General features: G+C 37.7%; 1 protein-coding gene across 1 annotated transcript; it reads left to right on the top strand.

Annotated features, from left to right (window-relative positions):
* The first annotated feature begins 249 nt into the window (after window positions 1–249).
* LOC113058680 (WD repeat and SOCS box-containing protein 1) lies at window positions 250–11,883 on the top strand. Its single transcript, XM_026226817.1, has 9 exons — window positions 250–635; window positions 1,922–2,090; window positions 3,566–3,837; window positions 5,242–5,373; window positions 6,098–6,198; window positions 8,900–9,072; window positions 9,181–9,294; window positions 10,391–10,498; window positions 10,906–11,883. The coding sequence occupies exons 1-9, from the start codon at window positions 596–598 to the stop codon at window positions 11,066–11,068; spliced, it is 1,272 nt and encodes a 423-aa protein (XP_026082602.1). The 5' UTR covers window positions 250–595; the 3' UTR covers window positions 11,069–11,883.
* Window positions 11,884–13,274: the final 1,391 nt, after the last annotated feature.

The following is a 13,274-nucleotide window of genomic DNA, read 5'->3' on the forward strand; positions in this document are numbered from 1 at the left end:
TTCCATCGCCGAATTGGAGATTTTGTTGCTCTTTCAGAAAGAACATTTAAATAACGCCACTGGATTAATTTAGCGCTTCTTGGTCTCAATCATAGGTCTCAATACATTACATTCATATTCTGGAGTAAACAGCCAATCAGAGGCCATGCGTAAACGGATTTCCGCAAATCAGAAAGCGTTGATCTTCCGTCGCCCTGGCAACCGTTCTGACGTCGCCAATGTATCCCGCCCATCAGTGTGTGTGTTCGAATCATTAAGAGGCACGCAGCCATTACAATACGTTATATTCAAACCGAGTAACGTTACAACGCGATTTAGGGAACTAGATTATTACTGGCTTATTTTTTTTTCTTTAAAAATCAGTTTTATGAAACTCAATTTGAACCTTAAAGATAATACTTTTGGCTAACAGTCGTATATGTAAATATAGTCAGGCGTTGCGTCGACTTGAGACGCTCCGCATTCCCAGAGGCAGTTGACTCACCAGAGACTCGCCATAACACGCCGCCTTCTCCGTCCGTTCAGAGCATTCATTTGAACGCTGTATTTTCGTTAACCAAGAAGATTCAGATTTAAGAGTCTCGCTTCGATTTAGATGGCAAGCTTCCCAGATTTTGTCAACGAAAATGAAATAGGTGAGTTTTCTCCTTTTCACGTAACGTTGTTAACTGTTTTCCATGGTAGCAGGATCTTATTGTTTAACGTTAGTTCCTTTTAACGTGTGTTTTATCTTATATAATGAGTGTTTACATTTGTGCAGCTATGACCGACTTCCTCATAATTCCAGTGTTTGTGTCGTGTCTCTAAATTAGCCATATTAAAACACCAATTGTCGGTAAGACTCAGATGGAACTCAAACAAATGGGTAACGTTACGCCGCATATGTCCGTTAAAATATTGACAGTTATTTTTAAATCTTCTATTAGCTATTGTTAGTGCTGTAGTTATATACCCAGAGCGCTTCCACACCCTCCCCCACTTCAGCCGCGGTTTCTCCAGACCACTGTGAATGACTCACCACCACACCAGTGATTCACCTTCAGCTACACGTTACGCACTTATGCTTTGTGTTAATTATATACACTTTAAAAAAATTTAAAGGGCAAAAAAAGAGCTGAATGTGATGTTGTGTTGGTTTTAAATTGTAATGTCCAGGACATGTTCATATAGTGACTAGTATCTATTCACTTATGAGATATTACCTGCTACTAGTCTGTATGTTCTTAGTAACAAATGTTTAATCCAATATTTCTGGTAACTAGTTATCGTTTTTTTGGTCACTCAATTCTACATGCATTGGCTTTTTACTATTAAGTATTATACATTCCAATTGTTACATATTAATTTTGAAATCAGTACTAGCAATGAATGGTTACTATAGAAATTTAACTGAATTATTTACCAAAAAATGCAAGAAACACAAAAATAGATGATCCACAAGATATTTTTTTTTTATTTTTCTAAAAAGGTGCAATTAAAAACATAAATTTAAAAGCTGGTTCACCCCAAAATAAAATTGGCATCATTTGCATCCACTTTTTTCCTTCGTGGAACATCGAAGATATTCTGAGAAATGTCTGAGGTAGTTTTGTCCATACAATAGCAGTCAATGGTAACCAAAACTGTTTAATTACCAACATTCTTTAAAATAAAAAATATTTGTGTTCAGCAAGGAAAAAAAGGTGGTTTTGAGCAACATGAAAGCGAGTTAAATGATCCTTATATTTGGTTGAATTATCCATTTAATTTTTGTCTACTTTTTATTTTTTTTACCTAACAGGTTTATAATTTGTTAATCTAGATGAACAAATGGTTACAGTAATTTAACTTAATGATGGCTATGAAGTCATGCATGCACGTTTGCTTAGTTTGGTTTTCTAAACATTTTTAAAGCTTAAACATGTGCTTTCTGTTGCAACAGGTAAAGCTAAGTTCATCGGGGAACTCATACCTCCTGTTGCTCCCTTTGACCAGAAGTCTGGACGGGAGACTTGGACTGTAGCTTTTGCACCTGATGGTTCTTACTTCGCTTGGTCTCAAGGGCATCGAATTGTGAGACTTGTACCATGGAAAAAATGCTTAGCCAGCTTGTGAGTATACACACTGATGTCTTTGTCAGTCCATCAACACACAAGCTGTATTGTAACAATTCACCATAGTGAGAAACAAAGGCAGTCTGCGCGTGTGCTTGTTGTCTGGTGTGGCCCTCTGGGCTTTCACATGGTGGCTGTGCCACAGTGGTGCCCAGTGTTTGGGATTGTTTAGCATTCAGCGGTATTGCATAGACCACCAGTTATCCTCTCACCTTACCCTGTGTGGATAGAGACACCGCCACTAAGCATGCAGCCCTGCCAACCAGCTATTATCCAGTACTGAATGCAAAATCCTCCTCATGAGGTTCACATCATTGCCCTTTGGCTGCATGCCTCCAACTGAGCAACTTTTAGGACTGTTTTTTTTTTTACTCCTCTCTTTGCCTGTGTTAAATACAGTAGGTCTTGTACTCTTCTGCAAGAGTGGGGGACAGATTGATCAACCAAACAACTTCTTCGGGTGTCATTTATATTAAATGTCTTTCTGGGTTCTTGTAAAAAGTAATTATCTTGTGGTTTTGGTGCATGCTTAAGCTAATATTCTTTATTTAAAAAAGCCAGACACATCATTTCACCATAAACCATGCAGACAACTTTAAAACAAGTAAAACTTTAACAGAATTTACAATAGTTGGAACAAACAGTTTCCCCATGTGTCCATAAAAGAGAGCCATGGTATTGTAAAACTATTTTCAGTCATTCTATGTTGAAGTGTAGTAACTTTTTATTAGTAGGTGTACACACAAAGGATGTCATTTGGCAGTTAAATGTATGTTTAGATTTGGAACTAGAATTTCTTAATATGAATTAAATTCTGAAATATTTAAATGAAAATAAACTGGAAAAATATATATATATGATATGAATTTTCAGTGTATTTTCATTTCAATATATTTCATAATTTTTTTATAGATAGATATAAAAAACTAGTTCTAATAAGTGATAACACAGCAACATTTCTAAAACTTTAAAGTTTACATAAAAATTTTTTTATTTCAGTGGCACCAAAATAAAAGTTCAAGTTGTAATTGATGACAGAATCATCCTTTTTGGGTGAACTATTCCTTTAATGCTAAAACAGAAGGAAGCCACTGTGCCATTAAAAGCTTTAGCTGACACATGTCAGGCTATTTCAGTTCTGCAGTGCCTTCACACAATAACCTTGTCATGTTTCTAGAACCTTGTTTGATGAGTTTCATGAACTGGCCAAGTGACATTAAATGGGTCAAAGTTGAAAGGCTGGGAGTTTACTTACTGTTCAAATATTCCTAGGAGTTAAAATGTGCTGCTTGTTTCAACAGACATGCTAGATAGTGTTTTTTTTTTTCGTCGTGCTTTTAAGACATTTCAAGTCAAATGTCCTCTTGCTGTTTATTAATTTTAAGTGAATTTCTTATGTTTTCCATCAAGCAGAGACATGATTCTCAATCCAACACAATTACCTTTTCTTCTTTCCCTTCCTCTTACCCTAGTTCTGTAAGAAAGGAAGATCGGTCGAGCGGTGCAGGTCCTCGACGGCTCTCTCGGCAGAACAGTGAAGGCAGTCTGCTGCCAGGCGAGCCCAGAGAGCACACCATCGACTGTGGTGACATTGTTTGGGGCCTGGCATTTGGCTCGTCTGTTCCTGAAAAGCAGAGTCGTTGTGTTAATATCGAATGGCATCGGTTCAAGTTCGGCCAGGACCAGTTGCTACTGGCCACAGGCCTCAACAACGGGCGCATCAAAATCTGGGATGTCTATACAGGTGAGGGTCTTCTTATTGAATCAATCATTACAGACTAATCTAGTATCTCAGTTAATGTTTATCATTAAATATATATTTATTTTTATGTTTCTGCGCTAAAGTAAATGTTTAAAAAATATAAATCCACCCATGCCATCCTTTCTCAACCCTTCTGCATGCCAGCTTCCTGTTTTTCTGTTTCCCAGCAGATGTGTGTGCGCTCATATGTGTGTAAGAGAGAGGCGAGGTGGTGATTAGATTATATAAGATGTTGACATGATCTTTTAAGCCCTACCCTTTTTTTTTTTTTGACCCTTTTCTATCACTTAATCATACTTCCTTTATAATTTCAAGAGGCATTTCTTGTATTTTCTACTGATTTTAGTATTTTTATGCAATTTTCCGTCAGTACTAAATGTACATATTTATTCAAACTTCTAGGTACACTCTGCTTTCCCTTACACAATATATCTTGTCACTTTATGAAACTCGACATTGTTTTCTTGGCCACTTATGTTCTGTTTTTGTGCCTTTTGTTGAAGCTTCATATTTTAACGGGCATAAACTGAGTGTAAATCTGCTGTCAGAAAATGAATCACTGCGTTGGTGTTTTTGTGAAACGGAGACGTGGTTGTTGACTGCAGAAAAACTTTGCAAGTCTTCTGAGTTATATAATTCATTTTTGCACAGCTGTAAAATGTATTAATAGGTGGGCAGGTCCTGTACAGACACTGCCATTGGTTGTTCTGAGGGGTTAGAGATATTTTCTTCGGTGTTTCACTCCACCTCCCTTCTAACTGAAACTGCACTGCAATAAATTTACCCAGCAGACTTGCTCTTTTCAGGGTGCGAGACTCCTCCTCCAGCTGCCTTTATTTTTCTCCCTTCAGCAAACATTCTGTAAATCTGATAGCAACATATTCTACAGTATCTCTGCAGGATTTGTGGCCTACACCCATCATTCTATATGCTAAAGTGAATGTATATTTTCATGGTTGACTGGTTTCAAATAGTCCCTTTCACTAATCCGTAATCATTTTAAAACACATGTTAAAGATTTGTGTATGACTGTAGATGCAGCTAATTATAGGGATTTGACGTGGATTAGTCTGGCAGGTGTCTGAATGTGCTCCCACATGCCTCTAGGCAATTCAACACCATTCCTAAAGAAAGGTGCAAAACTGCTATATTTTCTGAATCGCCTCGGGAAGTTCCTTTTCGACATCTGCTTTAATAAGCATAAAGGGAAAATTATGTGTGAAATGCAGTAACAAGATGTTGATACTGATGCAATCTTGACACAGTTTGAATCGATTAACATGGACTTTGTGCTGTAAACAGTGGTTGATCGGAAATTATTTGGCTGAGGCCTATTTATTTTTATTTTTTTACCTTTTATCCTCAATCTTGTTTTGTTGTATACAGGAAAACTTTTGCTGAACCTGATGGACCATACAGACATTGTGCGAGACCTAACATTTGCCCCAGATGGGAGTTTAGTGCTGGTTTCTGCTTCAAGAGACAAGACTCTGCGCGTATGGGACCTCAAAGATGATGGTGAGCAGGACCAAATGTTGATTTTGTACTTAATACCACTACTACTATTTTTTTCTTTTCTTTTCTTTTGAAGCATTACATATTAGTGTTAAAATGTTAACAATGTTAAAAGCTAGATGGTATGTAACCCCGAGCTGAAAAGTCTCTGGAGTAGAAGTTTACTGCACAGAAGCCTGCTTTGTTTTCTGCAGCCCGTTTATTTAGATTTTATCTCCATGGAGTTCAGCACACACACTCGCTTGAGCATGCATGTGCACACCCACTCAGGGGGGATAGTTGGAAAATAATTGGATGCCAAGCCCAAAAGAATGTTTGCTGATATTTTCTCCAGGTCTTGCAAAATCTGAGGCCACACTTGCTGTTTTAATAGGATCACATGAATCTTATTTAAATATTGAGGACTTGAAGAAAAAAAATGAAGCCAATATTTTCTTTTTTTTTTTTTTTTTTTGACTAAGCATGAAGGAATGCTGGCCAGAGTTCAGCTAAAAATTCTCACCAGTCTTATAGTGGGCACCATTGGGACATGAGAAGGAATTCAGCTACTTGCTAAAGTATATTTAAGGACAAACAATGAAATTCTGGAAAAGACTTGATATTATTGTAAACGGTTTGCATAATGTTTATCTTTAATTGTAAAATAAAAACAACTGTAAATGTTAACAGAAAACCAAATAAAAGTATTATTATATGTTCAAGCAATGTAAATTCTTTGTCTTAATAGGTAACATGGTGAAAGTACTCCGTGGCCATCAAAACTGGGTCTACTGCAGCGCTTTCTCACCTGATTCATCTGTCCTTTGTTCCGTAGGCGCCGGAAAAGCGGTACGTTTTGCAGTTTTTTACCTGTTTGGTGTGTTTCTCACTGTTAATAGTTCTGGTATGACCAATCAATGAGTGCTAAATGAATCTTTAAATCATAATGCTCAGTGCCATAACCTGCTTCTGTAAAACCTGCCTGTAGTTTTGGTTTTTGATTGGTTTTTGTTTATGCAAATGAGTGCCTGGTTTTTATGCGCATGTAGATCGAAATGCAAATGTTTTATGAATTTTCTCCACCTGTAAAGCTGTTCTTCATATTACTATTAATAACATCCTAAGAGACTTCCAGCTCTGCCATCACAGGAATAAATGAGATTTCAGAATATATCCAAAAGAAAAGATATTTTAAGTTGTAGTAATTTTTTGTTTTTACAATATTGCTACTTTTTTCTTTTTTTGTATCTTAGTGAGGATAAGTAAAAAAAATTCTTACTGACTTCAAACTTTTGAACAGTAGTGTATTGGATGTATTTATCCTGCTGGTTGTGTGGGAGCCCTTATGGCACAACAAAGAAAGTATTCCAGTCAGTAAGTCATCCCTGAAACCAGCTCTCGAGTCTTTCGGACTCCTAGCTAACTCCCCTCCCATGAACAGGCAGCAGGGGTTGAACTGTATGGTTGTGTGTGTCCATAAGTGTCTTGCTTTCCCTGTCCCAGGTGGTGGCAGAGCTCTGAGTTTGATTTTGAGGGAAGCGCCGCGCTGACATATAGAGCAGCCGGTGCGGACCACGTGGGCCCCTGCTGGACGCTCATGTGCCCATGCCCCAGGGGCTTCCATGCTCCTGCCCACAAGGGCTTCCTGTACGTAGGTTCTGCTCCATATCTGTCTAACTCCCGCTGACACAGTTCTCACTTCTTTTACCTTATCTCTCAGAAGAGTTGACAGTGAGATCCCCTTCACCTTCCTACCCCCTACTTCCTTTCCTTAACTCCCTTTTCATTTCTATATTCAGTAGCATTCCCATCATCTACACATTTACCCTAAAACAGGAGCTCTAGACATTGTGTCTGCTGTACATGTACACGAGTCAGCTGGTAGAGCCCTCCACTAATTAGTGTCTTAGTTAACTGTACTCAAGACACCTCTGATACGCAACGCTCGACCGCTGATCGATTTTTCTGTAATTAAAGCCCTACTCAGACTCTTTTGTAAGGGGGTTAGTAGGTGAGGGGGGATTTGGAGCATTGTTGGCATGTGTGAGCAATGAAAGGGCTCCTTGTGTCTTAAAAGACTGCAGACTGATAATGTTGGTCTAATGACTCGGATTTGGAAAACCGGTTGCGCAAATTTATCAATCATAGGTGCATCATACATTAAGCCACCAGAAGCAAAACCTGTGTGCATTTACTGTGTGAAAGTGGAAATTATTTTTATTTTTTCCCTATTTGTGGATAACCTAATTTGTCATGTTCTGAAAGCGGAGTCTGTTTTTATGACGCCAGCCCGAAAACTTTAGCAAACACCAACTTGTTTTCCTCATTTAAAAGAAACCACTGAATAATAGTAGTGCTTATTTCTCCTAAAGTAGACAAAATTGCACTCGTTTAACTTCCAAAACAAACTGTTTCTTTCTTTTTGAGCTAGATATCTGGCTTGGCCTTGAATTTTGGCAGTAGTTGTGCACCCTGAAGCCTTTTCATCTCACACTGCCAAGTTAGATAATGTTCAATTATCCTTGTATATGCACCGTAGTAGTTTCCACCAACACCAGAATGTTTAAACGGCAAATAGCTATTGAGTAAATATGTACGCGTTCCCTCAAGTGCAGTGTCTGTAGCTTATAAGAAATAAACAAGAATGTTTCCCTATAAATAAAGACCATGCAGGCAGGCACCTTGATTTCTTGGCACTCAAAAAGATATAGTGTTAAGGTGTGGTCACATTAGAGAAATTTAGCAGTCAAAAAAGCTCTGTAATCATTTGTTAATACTGCAGCAATGAAGCATAGCTCACACTTAAGTCACTTTCAAACAAAGTGGCTTTCTGTTCCCGATCTTTCTAAAGCCATTTAGAAAATTTGTCGAACAGCAGTAAATGTGTCCACACCTTCACACTTTCTTAAATGTAGAAATTGTGCTGGAGCAGATAAAGCACTAGAAAGTCTCCCGGTTGATTCATTAGCTCCGTTTTCAGTTGTGACTTGTCTGTGTTCTGTGTTTGCCAAAGGCATCAACCTTTTGGCCATCAAATGTTCTCTTCTCTTGCAGTATCTCTGTCTCTTCGTAGGCCTCCACCGGCGCGGTGCAAGCCTATTGTAAACTCACGAACTAAAACTGAAAGGGGATGCCAGTGGAGTAACATTATGTTACCTTAAGTTACTACTTGTTTGTATTTTTATATTTATTTACACATTTTGTAGTAATTCTTGGAATAATGTAATTGTATGTATGTACACTGTAGTATTTCTATGCAGATTTGTACCGTAGATTTTAATATAAAAAATGTGAGTATTGATGTAATTTAAAGACCTGCAACTGCTAGCTGCTCTGTAGAGTTTGTCATTGTGCAGTTTTGTGCAATTTTAAGCCTTGCTGTTTCATTGGCATGTGCTACTTTTTCTGGGTTTGGTTGTAGCGCTTAAAAAATGACACTGAGCACATTTTGATCTTGCTGTTTAATTTGAATTAATTCTTTGTTGGAATTCTTTGTTTCTGAACTGTGGAAAAACACAGTAGGCTATAACTCATGTCTTTTACATTGCAGGTCTTCCTGTGGGACATGGATAAGTACACTCTGATCCGTAAGCTTGAGGGCCATCATAACGACGTGGTGTCCTGTGAGTTCTCTCCTGACGGGGCCTTGCTGGCCACAGCCTCCTACGACACCCGTGTCATAGTGTGGGACCCTCATACAGCCACCGTTCTGCTTGAGCTGGGGTATGTGACTACCCCCTCCACTTAACTTCTAGCTTCTAGCTTTTTCTGCTCAGTGTGATTTCTCCCTCAAGTTCTTGTTGTTTAACTGATCTCCTATCTTCCCTTCAGGCATCTCTTCCCTCCTCCCTCACCCATATTTGCAGGAGGGGCAAATGATCGATGGGTTCGTTCCGTTGCCTTTTGCCATGACGGACGGCACATTGCTAGCGTCACTGATGACAGGTAAGATAAAGCAAACACTTGGTTATTTGCTTTTAAAAACCTAATATTGATTGTTTGTGTCGCAGTTGGTAGCCTGCATTAAGCGTTGAGGTGATTGGGGCTCTAGAAAGGATTGTGTGATTTGTCACAGGACCTCTTTCTGAGAAAGAGCACATGCCCCTCATATGACGTCCATTAATCACTATGAGGCGCCTGGTTTGCCTTCGCCGTGCCTCGTGCAGATTCTGGGTGGAGGATACTGAGAGAATGAAACCATTCTGTGCTCTACAAAATGGCAGACATCGAGAAGTTGCATTACTGTGCATTAGTTTTGTTTTGCTTTTATGCACAAATGAAATAACAGTTCTCTCATGCTTACCAAGACTGCTTTTAGTTGATTAAAAATACAGAAATATTACACTAAAATAGTTTTCTAGTTTAATTTATTTTGAAATGTAATTTATACCTGTGATGCAAAGCTGACTTTTTTTATTTCTGCACCAATACTCCAGTCTTCAGTTTCACGTGATCCTCCAGAGATCATTCTAACTAGGGATGCACCGAAATATCATCTGTCAAAAATTAGCGTCCAAAAATGGTAGTTTTGTTTTTTGGTCAAAAGCGAAAACAGCAGAAAATGTTGCGATGCCATCTATAAATGTACTGCTCATGCTCACTTCAGCCAAGTTTTCAGTTTTTGTTTTGATGCATCCCTAATTCTAACATGCTGATTTTGTGCTCCGGAAATTTTTTTTCTCATCACTGTTAAACTCTGTTGTGCTGCTTAATAATTTTGTGCAAACTGTGAAGTTTTTTTTTATTTGTATTTATTTTTTCTAATAAATGGTTCTGAAAAACAATTTATTTTTTAACCTTTTACATTCAACAAGATACAACAATCTTTTGTAACATTATAAATGCTTTGTCACTTTTTTTTTTTTAATCTGTTTAATGTGTCCTTGCTCAGCAAAAAAAATAAAAATAAAATAAAAGTTAATTTCTTCTTGTCCCTAAACTTAAACTTTGTAATGGTAGTGTCTGAAATAACTAACTGAATATCAGTTGCAAGACACCGGAAACCACAGTGATAAAATGATCTTGTATTTTAATTTTTCAGGCTGGTGCGTTTCTGGAGTATTGGTGAGAAGAGTCCTCAAGCCATCGCCCCTCTCACTAACGGCCTCTGTTGTGCCTTTTCTACTGACGGAAGTGTCTTAGCTGCTGGGTACGAATCTGTTACTCCATTGTTTGCTGGATAGTGTTACTACATAAATGATCAAATCTGAATCTTGGCTTCTAACTGTTCTTTTGTTTTGAAACGTCGCCATAAATAACTTCCATCATACTTTGTTCAAAAGTATAACAAGCGATCTCTTCTTAAACAAATACACTAAACCGGTTCTGCAGCTTCCTTTTGTAGATCAAATCAGTTAGATGACTCCATAAACTTGGCTGTATGTCACGTCACTTTATAACCGCAGTCTTACAAAGCTGTATTGGCTAGTTGTACTGTACAAACACAACCAGACGCTGTTCAAGATGACATTTGATCATGGTATAGTTTACCAAAACTGCTGAATGTGTCAGTGGCAAGTTAAATCGACTGTATGTCATCCGTTTGTCTTCTCACAGGTCTCGTGATGGCAGCGTGCATTTCTGGGCTTCTCCCCGCAGCATTGCAAGCCTCCAGCACCTGTGCCGCCTGACCCTGCGGCGAGTCATGCCCACCCAACAGGTTTATACGCTGCCCATTCCTTTCTCCATGCAAGACTACCTGGCATACAAGTCGCTTTAAGTTGGAATGTAAAACACAGCACTGAAACCAATGAATTGGTAGTATTTGTTTAAGACTTGGTTTTGTTTTTTTCCTCTGCTCAAACCAACCCCTTGATGAAGGTGAGGTTGGTTCTTTTTGTATTTATTTATTTTCCCAATTTTTTTTTTTTTTTAAAGTTTAGTTTTCCTAGTTGCAAGTGTCTTTCAATACTTTGTTCAATATATAAGCCCATTTCAGATAGTGGCCTTCAGACAGCCTTAATATATCAGTGGACCACGGTTTGTCCTTTTCCTTTCTTTTTCTTTTTTTTTTTTTTTTGGTCTGGCACAACTTGTACCGCACCTTAAAGTTGGTAAATGATGGGTGAAAGTGGTGCTTTCTCTGGCTCAGTTTGAGGTATTCCTGGACTGTGTTTAAAGTGATGTGATGGGGGATTGTCTCCTAAATGTTCTGCAGTGTTTTCTTTTTGCCGTGCTTGCTGTGAGAGGGATTGAAGGGAAGTCACAATGTGAAAGTGTGTGTGTGTGTGTATGCATGCATGTGATGGGCGGAATAGGGTCGGTTAGTTCAGGGACACAGGCAGTGCCTCTTTATAGAAAATTGATAACCACACGCTTATGCTGCTTCAGTAATGACTTTTATCACAAACCTAATTTGTTTCCTCCACAAATTGTATATTTTTTACCTGTACAGAGATTTTTTTTTTTTTTGAGGCCTGTTTTTGTTGTGTATATAATGTTTGTATAAATATATATATGTAGCTTCAGTTTTTTCCCATGCTTCTCATAAATCATTTATTAATGCTTGTATTGAAAGTCTGCTCTGTACAAGGTCTTTGCTCTTGTGTGATGGTGATGTTTTGTAAGGGAATGACACAAATGTTTGCTTAACCAGCAGTAAAACTGATGCCACATCCTTGATCTCTCATTTCAAACAAATTGCCACCAACTTCCACTTGCTGTACCTGCTATGAAATATGGCACTTTTACCCAGCCTGAGACATTCCCTATTCCTAACCATTATCTCGCCACTTAACTCCCAATCAAACCTCTTTCTGTTAACACTTTGGCATTCAACATTCATGTGTGTTTTAACAGAGAGGTTTTGTTGCGGTGATTTCTTTGGTCATGTCTCACCTACCTCGCACATTGAGGATCTGGTTTATTGGATATCCTGGAACAAAGTGACATGATTCGGTCATTTGAAACTATTTGAATGGTATCAATTATGAATGTGAGAATCCGAATGTGGCATATTCATCTGGTCATGCAGTCAAACGGTCATGGCAATAAAAATGTGTTACAAAAGCTGATGCCAAAGATCCCCTTGGGTTCTTATTGATGTGATTCGCACAGTCCGTTCTCTCTTACACTCATATATGGCTAAAACTTGAATGTCTTTTATGTCTGTTTTTCTGCTTGGGTGTATGAATAATGCTGACGTTCAGCAGATTAGGTTTTCTTTAGATTCTAATAAAGTAAAGGCACTTCAGTGTTCCAACCAAATTTGTAGCAGTTGCAGTTCTTTGTAATACGGTGGTAGTTGTTTTCAATCATTAATGAATATTATAGAGATGCTTGGAAACTGGTTAATTTGTCCAACAGACAGAATACCTGATGCTGTACTCAACAGGGGCAAGTGAAATTGACAACAGAAGACCTTTTATGAGATTGTACTTTTTTTTTTTCTCTCTCTCTCTCGCTTTCCTCCAGTTGGTGGGATTTTTGTTTTTATGATTGTTGTTGAAATAAAGTATTTTAAATCATTTTGTTGTCTTGAAGCAGTTTTTAACCATTTTTATTTAACCATTCATATTTAATATTTATATAGGCATATGTATATTTTAATAATGTAATTTATTTTAGATCTCCATTTTTGAAAAAATGCACCAAGGCTGTATTAATTTTGATCATAAATACTAAAAATATGAAATGCTACAATTTAAAAAATAAGCTCTCTTTTTTTAAAATAAGTTTAAAATGTAACTTATTCCTGTGATGGCAAAGCTGAATTTTCAGCAGCCATTATTCCAGTCTTAAATGTCACATGATCCTTCGGAAGTCTTTTCTAATACACTGATTGGGTGAAATATTTCTCATTATCAATTTTGAAAACTGCTGTGCTACAAAATATTTTTGTTGAAACTGATAACATTTTTCTCAGAATTCTTGGATTAATTGAAAGGTCAAAAATACATCATTTAATTTTGTAACCAATGTCTTTG

The sequence above is a fragment of the Carassius auratus genome, chromosome 40 (assembly GCF_003368295.1).
Source record: "Carassius auratus strain Wakin chromosome 40, ASM336829v1, whole genome shotgun sequence".
NCBI lineage: Eukaryota > Metazoa > Chordata > Actinopteri > Cypriniformes > Cyprinidae > Carassius > Carassius auratus.

Coding starts and splice junctions, on each gene's coding strand:
- LOC113058680 (XM_026226817.1), top strand. CDS start 596: ATGGCAAGCTTCCCAGATTTTGTCAACGAAAATGAAATAG. Junction 3,838..5,241: donor AATCTGGGATGTCTATACAG/GTGAGGGTCTTC, acceptor TGTTGTATACAG/GAAAACTTTTGCTGAACCTG. Junction 9,295..10,390: donor GCTAGCGTCACTGATGACAG/GTAAGATAAAGC, acceptor TTAATTTTTCAG/GCTGGTGCGTTTCTGGAGTA.